The sequence below is a fragment of the Cupressus sempervirens genome, chromosome 2, assembly GCF_028749045.1.
Source record: "Cupressus sempervirens isolate cs-2001-9-10 chromosome 2, ASM2874904v1, whole genome shotgun sequence".
Lineage (NCBI taxonomy): Eukaryota > Viridiplantae > Streptophyta > Pinopsida > Cupressales > Cupressaceae > Cupressus > Cupressus sempervirens.
Genome location: NC_143119.1, coordinates 550,571,803 through 550,585,997, shown reverse-complemented (window position 1 = coordinate 550,585,997; position 14,195 = coordinate 550,571,803). Strand labels below are relative to the sequence as shown.

The 14,195-nt window shown below is 30.2% G+C and overlaps 1 protein-coding gene across 1 annotated transcript; it reads left to right on the top strand.

The window, feature by feature from the left end:
- The first annotated feature begins 3,742 nt into the window (after positions 1-3,742).
- LOC149573556 (uncharacterized) lies at positions 3,743-4,690 on the top strand. Its single transcript, XM_089815951.1, has 3 exons — positions 3,743-3,751; positions 4,177-4,333; positions 4,569-4,690. Exons 1-3 carry the CDS (start codon positions 3,743-3,745, stop codon positions 4,688-4,690), a joined length of 288 nt encoding a protein of 95 aa, XP_089672077.1.
- Positions 4,691-14,195: the final 9,505 nt, after the last annotated feature.

The window sequence follows — 14,195 nt, the reverse complement described above, 5'->3', positions numbered from 1 at the left end:
GGAGAGATATGGAATATTTTTTTCATTTTGTCTTTGTGCAAGTTTTTGATGGTCTGAGTTTTGAATAGATTTTTCTTATCTTCTCCCTGGAAACAAGTTGATAGTTTGTAGAAGATAAAAAAGTTTTAGTTTTGGGTGGAATTTGGTATGTTTGCAGAAAATTAATATGAGTGCATGGGTAATATTTCCCAAATGTACCATTGGATTTTCATGAGGTTTGGATATGTTATTATAGGCCTAATTATGCCCATCTTCACCAGAGGGATCAAATATTTTTGATCTGGTTCAAAAGTTATACATGTTTGTTCACAGGTCTATCTAGAGACAGCAAGAAGCAATGTTTTGCAGAAAAATGTACTCTGATGTGGGGTCAATATCTTGGGTTTGAACCGTTGGATTTCTCTCAAATCTTTATATGTTTTTTGAAACCTAGTTACACCAAATATCAATGGTTAGATTGAGTAAATCTTTTCTAGTTTGAAAGTTATTCGTGTCTGAGTGCGGGTCTATCTGAAGGCAGCAAGAAGATATTTTGGAGGATTTTATTTTCAAAGTTTTGTTTTGAATTTGATTTTAGTGTGTGATCCTAGAGTTTGTAGATGCCCCTTGAAGCAACTCGGTTGAGTGTTTTATTCCTCTTGATTTTTCCAAGGTGTGGCCCTGCATTAAACTATAACTTTAACTGCACCAATTTTTGTTCTAGTTAGTTCTTCAATTGTAAGTATTCCAGTGTGTATACCACCCATTGGTACATCAGTTATGGATATGGTTAGTACCTCTCTTAGTTTTTCTTTAGTTGGACCAATTCAAGTTTTCAATACAAGTCTAACTAATTCTACTATTTTTTACATTTCTAAGTCCAAAGAAGTAAGCTTAGCCAAAGACTCCTCTAAAACTTCTACTTACTAGCAAAGCAATTGATGAAGACATTAATTTGGACAAGGAAATTGTTATTCCTAAGATAGATTTGGATAGTACCACAACTAATGAAATGATATTGGTCAATTAGGTTTTAGAGAAAAAGGCAAGGCAAAAGTAGCTTAGAGATGAGAGAGATAGAGAGTTCACTATAATTGAAAATGCCAAAAATATAATAATTGAGGCTATAGGTGTTGATGTGGACTCATCTCAATACATTTTATTACAATTGGAAGAAGCTATGAATAGTTAAATGAGGACACCTCTAGACAAGAAAAGATCATTGAGAAGGTAGAGAAAAAGTTTGATAATAAGGTCTTGAGCACATTTCTCAGGACATTTCCATTAATTAGGTAGAGTTATGTTCAATTTTGAGCAATCTTGAACAATCTTTCACCAATGTAACATAACTTTTTGGAAGGATTTTTAATGTTACCAAGTATACTAAGGATACAAATGAGAAATTGAATAAGATTAATGTTGATATGAAAGCAAGCACTCAAAAGCTACAGCTTGACCATAGTCAAAGCTCAACAAATTACATGAAGGTCAGATTTTTGTCAAAAATGTAGGTAGAATTACTAAGAGAGGAATCCAGGATCAGGTCTACACTGATTGATATACAAAATATGATCCTTCCAGTTATGGACTCAATGCAGAAACACATTGCATATTTAGAAACATTGGTCCAAGATAACAATTTTTCCATAGCAGATCATATGATTGAACTTTTCTTAGAAGTTTAAGTGGCACTCTCCACTTGCAAAATTTTGCAAGACAATTTGGATAAGACATTGGCTCTTATTCTCAAGGTACACTCTGAATTTCTCTCACATTTTAATGTCTCTATTTGAATTTTTGCATATCTCTTTGGCGTTATTGTCAAAAAGGGGGAGTAAGTGATAGTAAGAGATGATAAGAGACTTTTGGAGAAAATAAGGAAGAAAATAGATTGATATATGTATAGATGAAAAGCTATGTGTATATACTATACCATATATATGGGAGAGATATGTGAGATATGTAAAAATGTATATACAGTAGCTTTACAAAGATCAATTTTGAAAATCAAAAATTAGTATATCAGTGTACATAAGTTTTGGCTCATAAGTGTTTTTATTACTAATGCCAAAGGAGGAGATTGTTGGAATTATGTTTTATTTTTCATTAGTGATAATACTTATTCAATTCTAAATGGCTACTGAGCTCATCACTCAATCTACAATTTATACCGAGCATTCAATGATTACCTAGTAAGTTCATCACTTAAGCAGTTCACATTGAGCATTCTTAAAGCTACCAAATGAGTGTGTAGTTTAGTAGTTTATACCAAAATTATAGTGTTCACCAAATAGATAGTAGTTTCTAAGCTTCATAGTGCCTATCAAGTTATTAGTTTGTGTGATGTAAAGCCAGTTTCTATTGAGTGATGGATGTGTAGTGTTTATCGAGTGATAGAAAGGTAAACAAAGGATTCAGTATCAACTGAGTGACACTATATCTATTGAGTCTCCAATAGTTACTAAGTTCCAAGCTATGTTGTGTGATTAGTATGGACTAAGCTTCTACTTCTACCAAGTGCATGATGATGCCAAGTAATGTAGTGGATGTCGAGTATCAGAAGGTCACCAAGTCAGCTTGAAGAACCCAAGTTTTCTACTATTTGACTGATTCAGTAATATTTTGTTTACTTGTGTTTTAGCTAACCTTGTAATTGTAAATATTGGAATGGTATATTTGTAATGCATTGTATCATTTGTAATGTATGGATGAAAACATAAAAAGAATGATATGTAATGTGAATCAGTAGCAAAATAGAGTATTCAGCAAGGTCTACATGGAGTAGAAAAGTCATATCAGTCACAAGAGGTGATATGTACTTCAAGGATCTAATTAGCAATCAAGTTGTAAGTCAAATCTACTATTTCATTCTAACAGGTGAATCAGTTTTCTAAATACTTTAACAAGGTAGACTTAATAGTCTTTGTATGAATCACTTAGTAAAGTGTATACTTTGTCATATATTTGTAAAACCTCTAACAAGGTGGATCTAGCAATCCAAATTGCTCTTAATAGGGAAGATCATTAGAAGTGGTTAATGTAAGTCCTAATAGGCCAACTTTATATTGCAATAGTGAAGTTTTGTGGGTATCATCCGCACCCTAGTTTTACTTTCTATTTGGAAGGTTTTTGGGTCACCAAAATACTATGCTCATGTGTTATGAATGTTTATCTGTTTCATGCATAGATGAATGAATGGTGAATGATTTATATGGTTAAGTGCTGAATTGATTTAAATTTTTTGAGGTTATTGATTCACCCCTCCCCTCTTAGTAACCTAGCTAGTCTTGATTATTTACAACAGTAGCTAATGTCCATTAATAGTGTTTCCTAATCATTCTAGTGGTATCCCTTCATGGAAAGGCATGACATGAAAGAATATTCCCATAATCTACATGTCTTGGGGATGGGAATGGGATGCCAAGTTGTGATGTTGAAAATATATGTCCAATCTAGGTTTAGAAAGATCTTTTACATTATTAATCATTAGAAAGAAATTCTAGTAAGAAAACATATGGACGTGTATCTAAATATAATATCATATAATTGTGTATTACTTGATCTTAGCAAACCTTTCTGATTCTTTTTATCTCGAACTTTGAGGAACTTCATTATCATTTTGAATTGGAAGGTACTCCATAAAGAAATTAATAGGGTAAAATGTTCATTGTTGAGGGTAAAGTTTTTAAATACTTGCTAAATGCCTCTATTGCTATATTAGTCCAATAATCTATTGTAAACATGATCTTGAGATAATTTAACCATGGATGGGGTATGTTAAGCCTTATCTTAAATACCAAGTGTACAATAGATCATTACTCATTTATTTCTAACATTAGCCTATTCAAATTAATGACAGATGACATGACTTATGAATGGCCTAAAACAATCTAAACTCTATAAAGCTATCTATTGTTAGATTGATTCAGTTGGTGCCATATTGCCTACATTTTAAGAGAATTAATGTGATAGCTTTAGTTTTTCAATTCATTAATCTTCATACTTGCCACTTAGAGGATTTGATAGTTGGCTCTAATAGGAAAACAAGAAAATGATAGATAGTTAAAGGTTGGGAATATTTTGAGTGAGTAGAATAAGAGCAGTTTAGTCACAGAGAAATTTGAGGAAAGTTTCATAGGTCATTCATCACAAGTAACTCTCTCACTTGATTTTTTCTACACTAAATTGGACAAGAAGGTAAACTTGAGATTAGATGAAATCCCTATAGTTGATAAAAAGTTTAGCAAAGAGGATAGTGATGAGATAATTATATTTAAGAGAAGGAAGAAGAATCCTGAAAAAAATGTACAGACAAGTCTAAGATCCTTACTGATGACTAAAGCTGATGAAATAGGTGAATGCAACACTCAAGAAAGGGTAAACATTGTCTCTTGAAGCTAAACAAGGAATAAAATGCAACCCTAAAGGAAGGGTAAAATCCTCTTCAAGTGCTACATTGACTCTAAAATATAGACAAAGAGAAAATTGTATCCCTAAATAAAGAGTAAAAGTAGGTTCATTACTAATAATGAAAAGTGAAGTTGAAAGCAATTAATGTCAAAAGGTTGAAAGATGATGCCAAAAATTAGAGTGTACTACTACTTCTAGTACCCATGAGATGGATTTTTATGTTATTATTAAATGGAAAGGTTGGTGTGCATTTGAGAAAGAAGATGATGAATTTTTGGAACCATTATTCAATAAAAGATAAGAAAGTAGAAGACATGAAATGATGTTATCATTTGTTGGAATAAAAAATGGGTATGACACAGAGCTTTCTATAGAGGCTAAAATATACAAATAATCATAGAATTCTAGTGTTAGTGTATTTCCAATAAGAAGGACAGACACAACTGAGAGCAACATACAAATAAACTTGATTAAAATAGAAAATCTTGGTGTAGATTATTGTAGAGCATCTAACATGGTATTTCCATGAATGGGATGCAATAATGTCATCAAAGTATTATTTGGAATAATAGTTACATACATCAAGACAATAACTTATCCGTTCATTATATAAAGTATGTTCATCTTTATATATCTACATTTTTGCATGTATATTACTATTTTCATTGATGTTTCTACTTTTTTGGACTATATCACTATTTTTTAACACTTTGAGAGCTTGTTGACACACTTAATAATTTTGTAACATCCACTCGAAAGAGTTTCTCTAGAGAAAATTAGTGTTAAATCACTAATTTTATTGAGTAGATAGTGTAAGAAGAAAATGAGTTCTTCCTCACTCAAAGATCTTATCCAATTCCTCAGTGTTGAACATTGTATCACTTCCCACTAGGAAGTTAATGAAACTTTCCATGTTAGATTTTACAATTGTCTTCTTGAAAAGGGTCTATCCTTTTCTCATTGTAACTTTCTTCCCTTCCACTTGTAGGCTGAATTGTTAATCATTCTTCTTTTATTATTTTTATCCACTAGTAATCATTGTTTCATAATTGGTAATCACTATGAATTTATTCAAGATGACTTAATTGAAAAATCCATTTCAGTTTGCTAACTAATTTTTTTTGTGAATTGTACTTCTTTCTCTTGCATTCAAATATCAACACTTTGTATTGCAACTTTTACCTTGTAATAGACTATAATAATAATATAATTTGCATTATGATAGTTGGGAATAATAGATTATTCTTTAGCCTAAATCACTACCCTTATGCTACTTCTAATTCTCTTTGATTGTTGCCTTCTTAAGTTACTCTTTATGTAGAATTTTTGCATCTATGATGAGTCTTTGCTTCTCTTGTAAATAGGTCCATTTATAGTGCATAATGTTTGTAGTTGGTTCTTTCTTTATTCTTCTTCTCATGCTTGTTCAACTTCACTTAACTTTGGCTTATTGTCCTTCACATGGTGCAAAGATAGTAACTAAGTTCTATGTTAATGTAGGAACTCTCTAGATACCAATTATTCTCACTCAATTACTCTTTTCACGATCATATAGATTTATTTTCTTTATTTGTCTACACTTTAATATTCATTATTCTTTTGCAGGAGGAAGAGAAGCTACAAATAGGTTAGTGATCCTTCATTTTATACAAATAATCTTGAAGAAAAACTAAGAATATTGCAATGTATTCTCTATTTTTAAACTTCAACTATGTAAGGATAAAAAAAGACATATTTGATATTATAAATCATGAAGAATTTTTCAATATCTACATTGTAGAAAAGGAATAACTTGGTAACTGTATGCTCTTGAAAGCCTTTAAAATTTCATAAGGTGTGCTTCAAATTTTATTTCTCATTCTAATGATATTTATGATCCTCATTATTAGGGTGCCAACAAGCTCAACTAGAGAAGAAATTATGATAAAAAAGAGATTGAATTTGAGGTTGCATCCTAGTCTACAATGTTGCAGCAAGTGGGACAACTTTTAGATTCCATGTAAGTGACAATATGACCTAAGGTAATCTATGATTGAAACTTATAGTGATTTAATGCTAGTTGTGTTGTTTAGTAGGGTTGGATTGGAAACATCCATTCTAAGTATTGTGTTGTATTTGTTATGTATTTATTTGATTTATGAAGGGCTAGATTGTGGTTATTGAACAAAGATGTGGAGCTTTAAAGATTATAGATGATGAAAAAACTATTAAAAAAATTTATAGAGTTTAGTTACAAATTTAAAAATGTTGGTGCAAGTCTCATGAAGAAAACTGCAAGTACAACAAGTGATGTTGCAAGATATGGTAAATTTGTGTTTTGAGATTTTATTTATTTATTTATTAAATAATATCTTGTAATTTATATACTTGTTGATTTCATATTTAAAAATAAATTTTGATTTGGTGATATTTTCAGTCCTTGTATTAATAAAAAATAAATGAAGGTGAGCTGCACCTAGCTGAAAACACTAATTCATTCTAGTATTCAACCATGGTGTAGAATGTTCCAAGGACTTTCAACTTGTAAGCACAAAATATCATGTCCCTTTCTTCTAGATATTTATTTTGGAATGTCTTGCCATTTTTATGTTGCGTGGATAGGGACAAAAGGTTCATTTGTTGTCTTGAATGGCCAGAGACTATTTTTAGATTGTATCTTGGAGATGTATGGCTTTCCTAGGGTTTTAGACCCTTTCTCCATGGTCATTTTATTCATTTATTTTATTAACCTATTAATCATCATGACAAGTAGATTCAGTCTAATATTACAACAAACACATCATGTCATGACAAAGAAATATATCATGAGAGGTTGAAAAAATTATCAGGAGGGGTTGTTGTTCTTAAGGTTTTGAATTAAATTTTTTTTTTTTTAAATAATTAGTTTTTCTTAAGGTTTTAACCTTGACTTTTCAAGTTTTCCATCCCTTAAGAGGTTTTCAATCAATTCAATTTTTCTAAATTTTATGTTCAAGCACATTTTTTAATACAAGAATATAAGAAGTTAATGTTATTTATCATACTTGTTTTTTTTTTTTTTTTGTATATTGGTGGAACTAGATAAACTTCAAACTAGATATAAATCACTAAATAAATGATTGAAATTAACTCAAAAGATAAGAACCAAGACAATGTAAAAAGTTATACACTGTATGTTCATTCTTTAAAGGGAGTTATCTCAATGGAAGAGCATCTACTTTATAAGCATATGGATGGTGGTTTGATTCCATCATGCCCTATTATGACCAAATACTCTATTAAATATGCTACTAAATATTTGATCAAATATACCACTACATATGCTACTAAATATACCACTAAACATGTAACTAAATATGTTAATAAATCAACTATCAAATATACAACTAAATATTGTGATTAAATCAAATACTAAATATGTGACTAGCCACTAAATATACCACTATATATACTACTAAATATACCACTAAATCAGTGATCAAATTAATGACTAAAATTGCTTAGTAGTAAATTTAGTAGTGTTATAAATGATAGACATTAACTACTATTACTCACATGACTAAGTTTAGTCACATATATACAATTTTTGTTGGTCTTTTTAATCACATATTTATGCTTTTGTACTAGTGGTAGAAAGATTGGGTCTTTCTTTATAAGAATTTCTGCATAACCTAACTCGTGTAAAATCTCCATGTTAGGAGTCAATGTGGTTTGGATGATAATCAATTTGGCCCTTATGTTGGCTTCTTCTACTAATAATATTGCTAAGTAACTTTGGGTTTGCTATAAAGTTATAAAATGCTTCTCACTTTGAGCTAGAGTCATAAGCAATTTTGCTCCTAATGACTATATGTTTCTCTCTAAGCTCAAGATGTGATTCCTTGTTTCTTGTGTGAAGAGTGTGGGGTTACATATTTTGGTGTATAGTGAAAAAATGTTCTCAAGTACCTTCTTCACACTTTCTACATTAGTTGCCAATGCAACTTGTGTAAGTTCTATATCACCTAATATTTTCTCATTCAATTTACTTTGAAATTTATTTTTAGACCATTCTACTAGTTTTTCATTTGTATCATGGTCTACATCACTTACCTTTTCCACTATATTTGATAATTATTAAATAAGTGGCTTTGTTTCATCTAGAGTAGGTAGATTAGATGCATCTGGGAAGATGTCTTTAATATCTAGAAAAGCTTGGTTCTACCTATGCTCACTATAGAGTTGTTCTTGATTCTTCTTTCTGGCCAGGCTTCTTTAGTATGCCCATCTACTCTATTGTCATTATGCCTTGCTAAGTTTTGGCATAACTTGAGCAAGTGATGTATCTTTGATTTGTCTTTCAAGTTCAAATAGTAACTCCATTTCTACTCCACTCTTTCATAGAAACTTTTAGGCATAGAGTTAGAAATCTCTAGTGGGGCTTTCTCAAAAATTTCCATCGTAGCACATATTACCTCCTCCACTTGATTCTTTTTAACTTTTCCAAGATTATCAAAATCAATATGAGAAAATCGTAACAAATCTACATTATTCCTAACATTCTCACATAGCTTGTCTAAGTCTGAGGATGGTTTATGACTCACCACTTGGAATTGGGTATTTTCATCATATTCTATTCTTTCTTATCATATTCATCTTGTGGAATGTATTTCCTCCTTAACCTTTTCTAAGCTCCTCCTTCTTGTTCTATAAATTTGGTCTTCTCTTTTTCCTTTTATGCAATGACACATGTACTAGCCCTTGTGGTAGGTGCAATAGGTTTGTGCTAGTTTGGTTTAACAATCTTCTTGGGTTTTGTCACTAGTTGAGCCTTAGCCTTTCTCTTCTTCTTATCAATAGGAGTAGGTTCTTTCTTGGCACCTTCTACAATTTTTATCTCCTCCTCTTGCTGATCTTCACCCATTCCTTGTGTTAATGCAAGTGGTACTTGTGTCTAGATGTCTTCTTCCTCTTCATCCTCTTCATCTTCATCCTCTTCCTACTTGGTAGCTTCACCAAATTTAACTTTTAGTTTCTTTACCAACTTCTCCTTCTTTAGTACTTGTGTATCCTAGTCTAGATGTATCATTATTGGATCTAGAGGATCTCAATAATTTCTTAAAGTATTTGATGGATTCATTAGGTTTATTGAAAATTTTAACAAATTCCTTTTCCCTTTTTAAGTCTTTATGTAATTTCTCATTCTGCAACTTCAATATTGTTATCTCAATGTTCTTGGCATTCAATTCATAGTTGGCATTCATCATTTGACTTGGAGTATCCAATTACATGTTGAAAATATTAGTTAGCTCTAATGACTTTTCTTCCATTCTACTAGTCAAAATTATTTTTTCATCTTCAATCATGACTTTATCTTCCATATCTTTCTTTTTTCTATTTAGTCACCTCACATAGTAGTATGGCTTGTGATTCTTGCTCTATCTTGAGATTTCTAATTTATTTATCTTGGGCTCTATTCTTTTCCATTAGATCTATAACTACTGCATCAAATTCATTGGATTTTCCATTAGCAAATAGCTTAGTAGTCTTCATCTCTCTATATTGTGTGTTATTTTCCTCAATGTAAATTTCCTTCCTTCTCTTCAAATATTTCTTTTTAAATCTTCTCTTGCTTCATTTATTTGATGTAGAATGAGTTGTATTTCAATTCCCTAATTCTTAATAATCTATCCCAATTTTTAGACTTCTATTCTCAAGATCTTTCCACAAAGCTACAAAGCTTCTCTTTTAGATACTAAGGCTTTGATATCAATTCTTGGAATTGCAATAGGAAAAGTAAACTTCTAGTGAGGGGGGTGAATCAGTAGTTTAAATTTTGACCCATAAAAATTTCACCACACATCCATCTCATACATTCAATAAGTAAACTAAAATTCCATGTGAAGAATGTACATCTAAATCATGTAAACAAGTAAACATTCATATATATATATATATATATATATATATATGACTTCATATATGATTACCAAGAAACCCTCCAATGAGAAGGTAGAATTGGGGTGGAAATGAAACCCACAAATCTTCACTACTATAGTAATAAAGTGTATCCAATGAAGATTACAATGCTTGATCATGAAACATAATCTACCTTGTGAAAGTTTTTCCCTATTAAAGGCTTACAAAGATTGTTAGGTCTTACCCTATTAAATGATTTCAAAACCCTATTAGAAGTGTGCCTTGTTAAAGGACTTCAACTCATAATCAAGTAAGCACCTTGTTAGAGGATTTTAATATAGCCTATTAGGACTACTCTGTTAAGAGATTTAACTTGCTCACCTATAAGAATGACTTAGCATTGATCATGCAGTTAGCACTTCATTACTTGATGACATATTGCCTCTAAACTAATGTATTCTCGATCCTTCTTCATCAAATGTCATGTTGTTGTATGCAATTTCCTTCCTCTATTCTCCTTTAAATGATTTTGCAATGCAATTTTAATTCACAATTCCTTAACCACCATGAATACTCTATTTTCCATTACAAACAACTATGACAAAACTACCTTACTTAGCATATGAAGTCTTTGATGCTCAACATATACTAGTTTCTATACTGTGACTTGACATCTATATTACTCAGCTCTTGTATCACTCAACATATATTGTCTACTCCATACTTGAATGAATTAGCACATGAGTGACTCGGTACTCACTATGGAATTGACATGATCTATTATATACATGTTGTGCTTACCATGTACTACTTGTTCAACATGAACTAAGTAAATGACTTAAGTGTGTAGACACTCACTTGTCAAAACCAATCTAAGATCAACAAAAGGGAACTGCTCATCTGCTTGTAGTCAAGTCTACAAAGCCTCATAAGACCAATACTAATTTAAGTGATGATGAGTCACTACCACCACCTAGGAAATCCTCTCCAAAAGGCACCTCCCCCTATAAAAGTGTATGTTGCCACAGATTTTCCTAATTCAGCAATAAATTAAAATGAATCATGTGATTCACTAATGCATGTGACTATAGATATCTTTCCTAGAAAGTAGATACCTCCTCATGTAGATTGATTTTCCTAGTTAAACTAAATTTGGCTATTCTCAATAGATATGCATCCTGGGATCTCCTTGGTATGTTCAAGTCATTCCATTATTTTCACCTTGTGCATGCACCCACATATCCATTTAGTCCCTAATAATGGTATATGCATACAACTCTTAACTAACGTAAACCTATTTCATAGTTTCTTTAACTACCTACCAATAAAAGGATCCAAAATAAACTTAGTTTTAACAAAAGCTCATTTTCAATAGATGCAAAGTTCTTAATACAATGATGGTGTGGATTTTTTTATTTCATCAGAAAGTGTAATAATACTTACTATAATTTTAGGGCCCTCATAATCAGCATCCATCCATCTCTCTTAAATTATTTGAAATAATACACTTCTAACCTTATGGTGATTATAGAACTCTATCATTTCCTCTTTTGATATCCATTTGCAGGTATAACCTTGCACATGTATTTTTGATATTGCATTAATTTAACTTAATCAATATTGAAATTCCACTTCGATCATTTCCAAAGCTAATGAAATTCTAGACATTTCTTTTAGTTTCAAAAATATGTGTGTAGTGAAGACTAGTACAAAAACAACAATATATTACTAAATAAACTACTAAAAATTAAAGTTTTGTGACTATTTTGATCACATGACCAATGGTAGTTTATTGCCAAACATTTATCTCCCAACCAAATTTAAGACTAAACTATTTTAATCATTGATTAATTCATTGATCTAGTCATTTATTATTATTTATGGTAGTTTATTCGGTAATTTTTGGTAGTTTATTTGGTAGTATATTTTGTTTTTTTTGGGTAGTATATATGGTAGTATGTTTGTATTTGATAGTTTATTTAGTAGTATATTTATAGTAGTTTTTTGGGTTTATATATGGTAGTATTTTTGGTAGTATATTTGGTAGTTTATTTAATCATTCATTTAATCATATTAGGGTATGATGTAATTGAACCACTATCCTCCTCCTTATAAAGCAGGTGCTCTTCCATTGAGCTAGTACCCTTTAAAGAATAATGCAAAAAAATTGACAAATTTGTCTTCCCAACATTAGATCTACCATGATCATGGTCACTGTAACATGATATACTCTTCTCAAAGAACACAAATTATTTTGGATCACTTTGGTCACACACAAGTATTGTTTCTTGTGCTAACTTCTTAGGATAAAGACACAAATGATTATGTAATTTATGTCAAGAAAATAGACCTTTACATTAAATAAAAACATCAAACTCCATTAAAAAATCACATCTATTAGAAACTATGAAACACAATCAATTGAAATACTCAGTTTTTAACATATGCAAGTGCCAAAGGATCAAATATTTCCTCTTCCTTATACTCAAGTGTTCATTACACCTAATATTGACATTTATTGAACCCTAGTCTACAAACAAAATAAAAATAGGAGTTTGATAAAAACAAGGCACATGAAAAGAAAGTTTTTTTTATCAATGATCTATAATTAAGTTATTCCTAGTAGTAGGGAAAGTGGTGCCAAATCATAAATTAAACAAAGAACTAAATAATATATTTATGATAAATTTCTTTAAAAAATTTATAACAAAAGGAAATAATGGACTAGTAAAGTTTGGTAGGCAATAACTATGCTTCACCTATTGATAACCCCAATTACAGGATAAGCCCTAGAACCATACATTGATGGATTCTGAGATGGTTGATCATAACCATAAACTTCATATCTTTGACCATAATGTAATGTCCCCTTTTCATAGCTAGATTTGAATGATAATAGAACCTAAATACAAAGTTAAACAAAAAATTAAATTAAATATAATCATAATCATAATAATAATCATGTTAATCAAATAAATAATAATACACTATGAAATATTATTATTCAAATTGTTATAATGAACAAAGAAATCATTGTATAATATTACATAATATAATTTATTATTACACATATGATTAAGAAGTAACATTTAACATAATATTATGAATCATCTGTTTTAAGATAATTAATAGAATTAAAATAGAATATTAAATTATGATTATAATCTTATTCCAAGTCAATATTTTAATATTACAGATATAATAATAAATTTAATTAATATAAAATAAAATAAAAATATAACATATCATTATCAATAAAATAATAACAAACATCAAATATGATAAAGCTACATGCACTTAGTTACATTGCTTCAAAGGGATATATATATAGAAATGTGATAAGTGGCTTACAGTGCTATCACAACTGGGCACTTCCCAATAGTCATCTACATTCACAAAAAATAATAATATCTATTGAATCTAAAATCTGACTATTTTGGGAAAAAACTAAGGTTTTTAGAGAATGCCCCACTATATTTCCATATCTATATCCCATTCAAGATAGCCCACTTAACATAAAATGATCAACTGCATAAACAAAAAGAAAAAAAATGATGTTCAAAATATTCAAATTGCAAATTAAATTACCCCTTCCATCTAGAATGCAATATCAATATGGTAGAGTGACATCTAGATTGTAATACCAGAATGTGTGTATGTTGATTTCTTTGATATGTTCTGCTAATCTCTTCATTAGTTGAAACATCTAAATGTTGGAAATATATATGGAGTAACTAAGAGGGGGGTGAATTAGTTACCACAAAAACAAATCCACATATCCCTTAAATGTCTTATAAAACTAGTTACTATTGTCACTTGGTAACCACATAGAAAAATAGCTTATTACTAATCTTTGAGCACTCATACAGATTTAACATGCATGCATAAAATAAATAACATGAACACAAGAGACACTAGATTTAATGTAA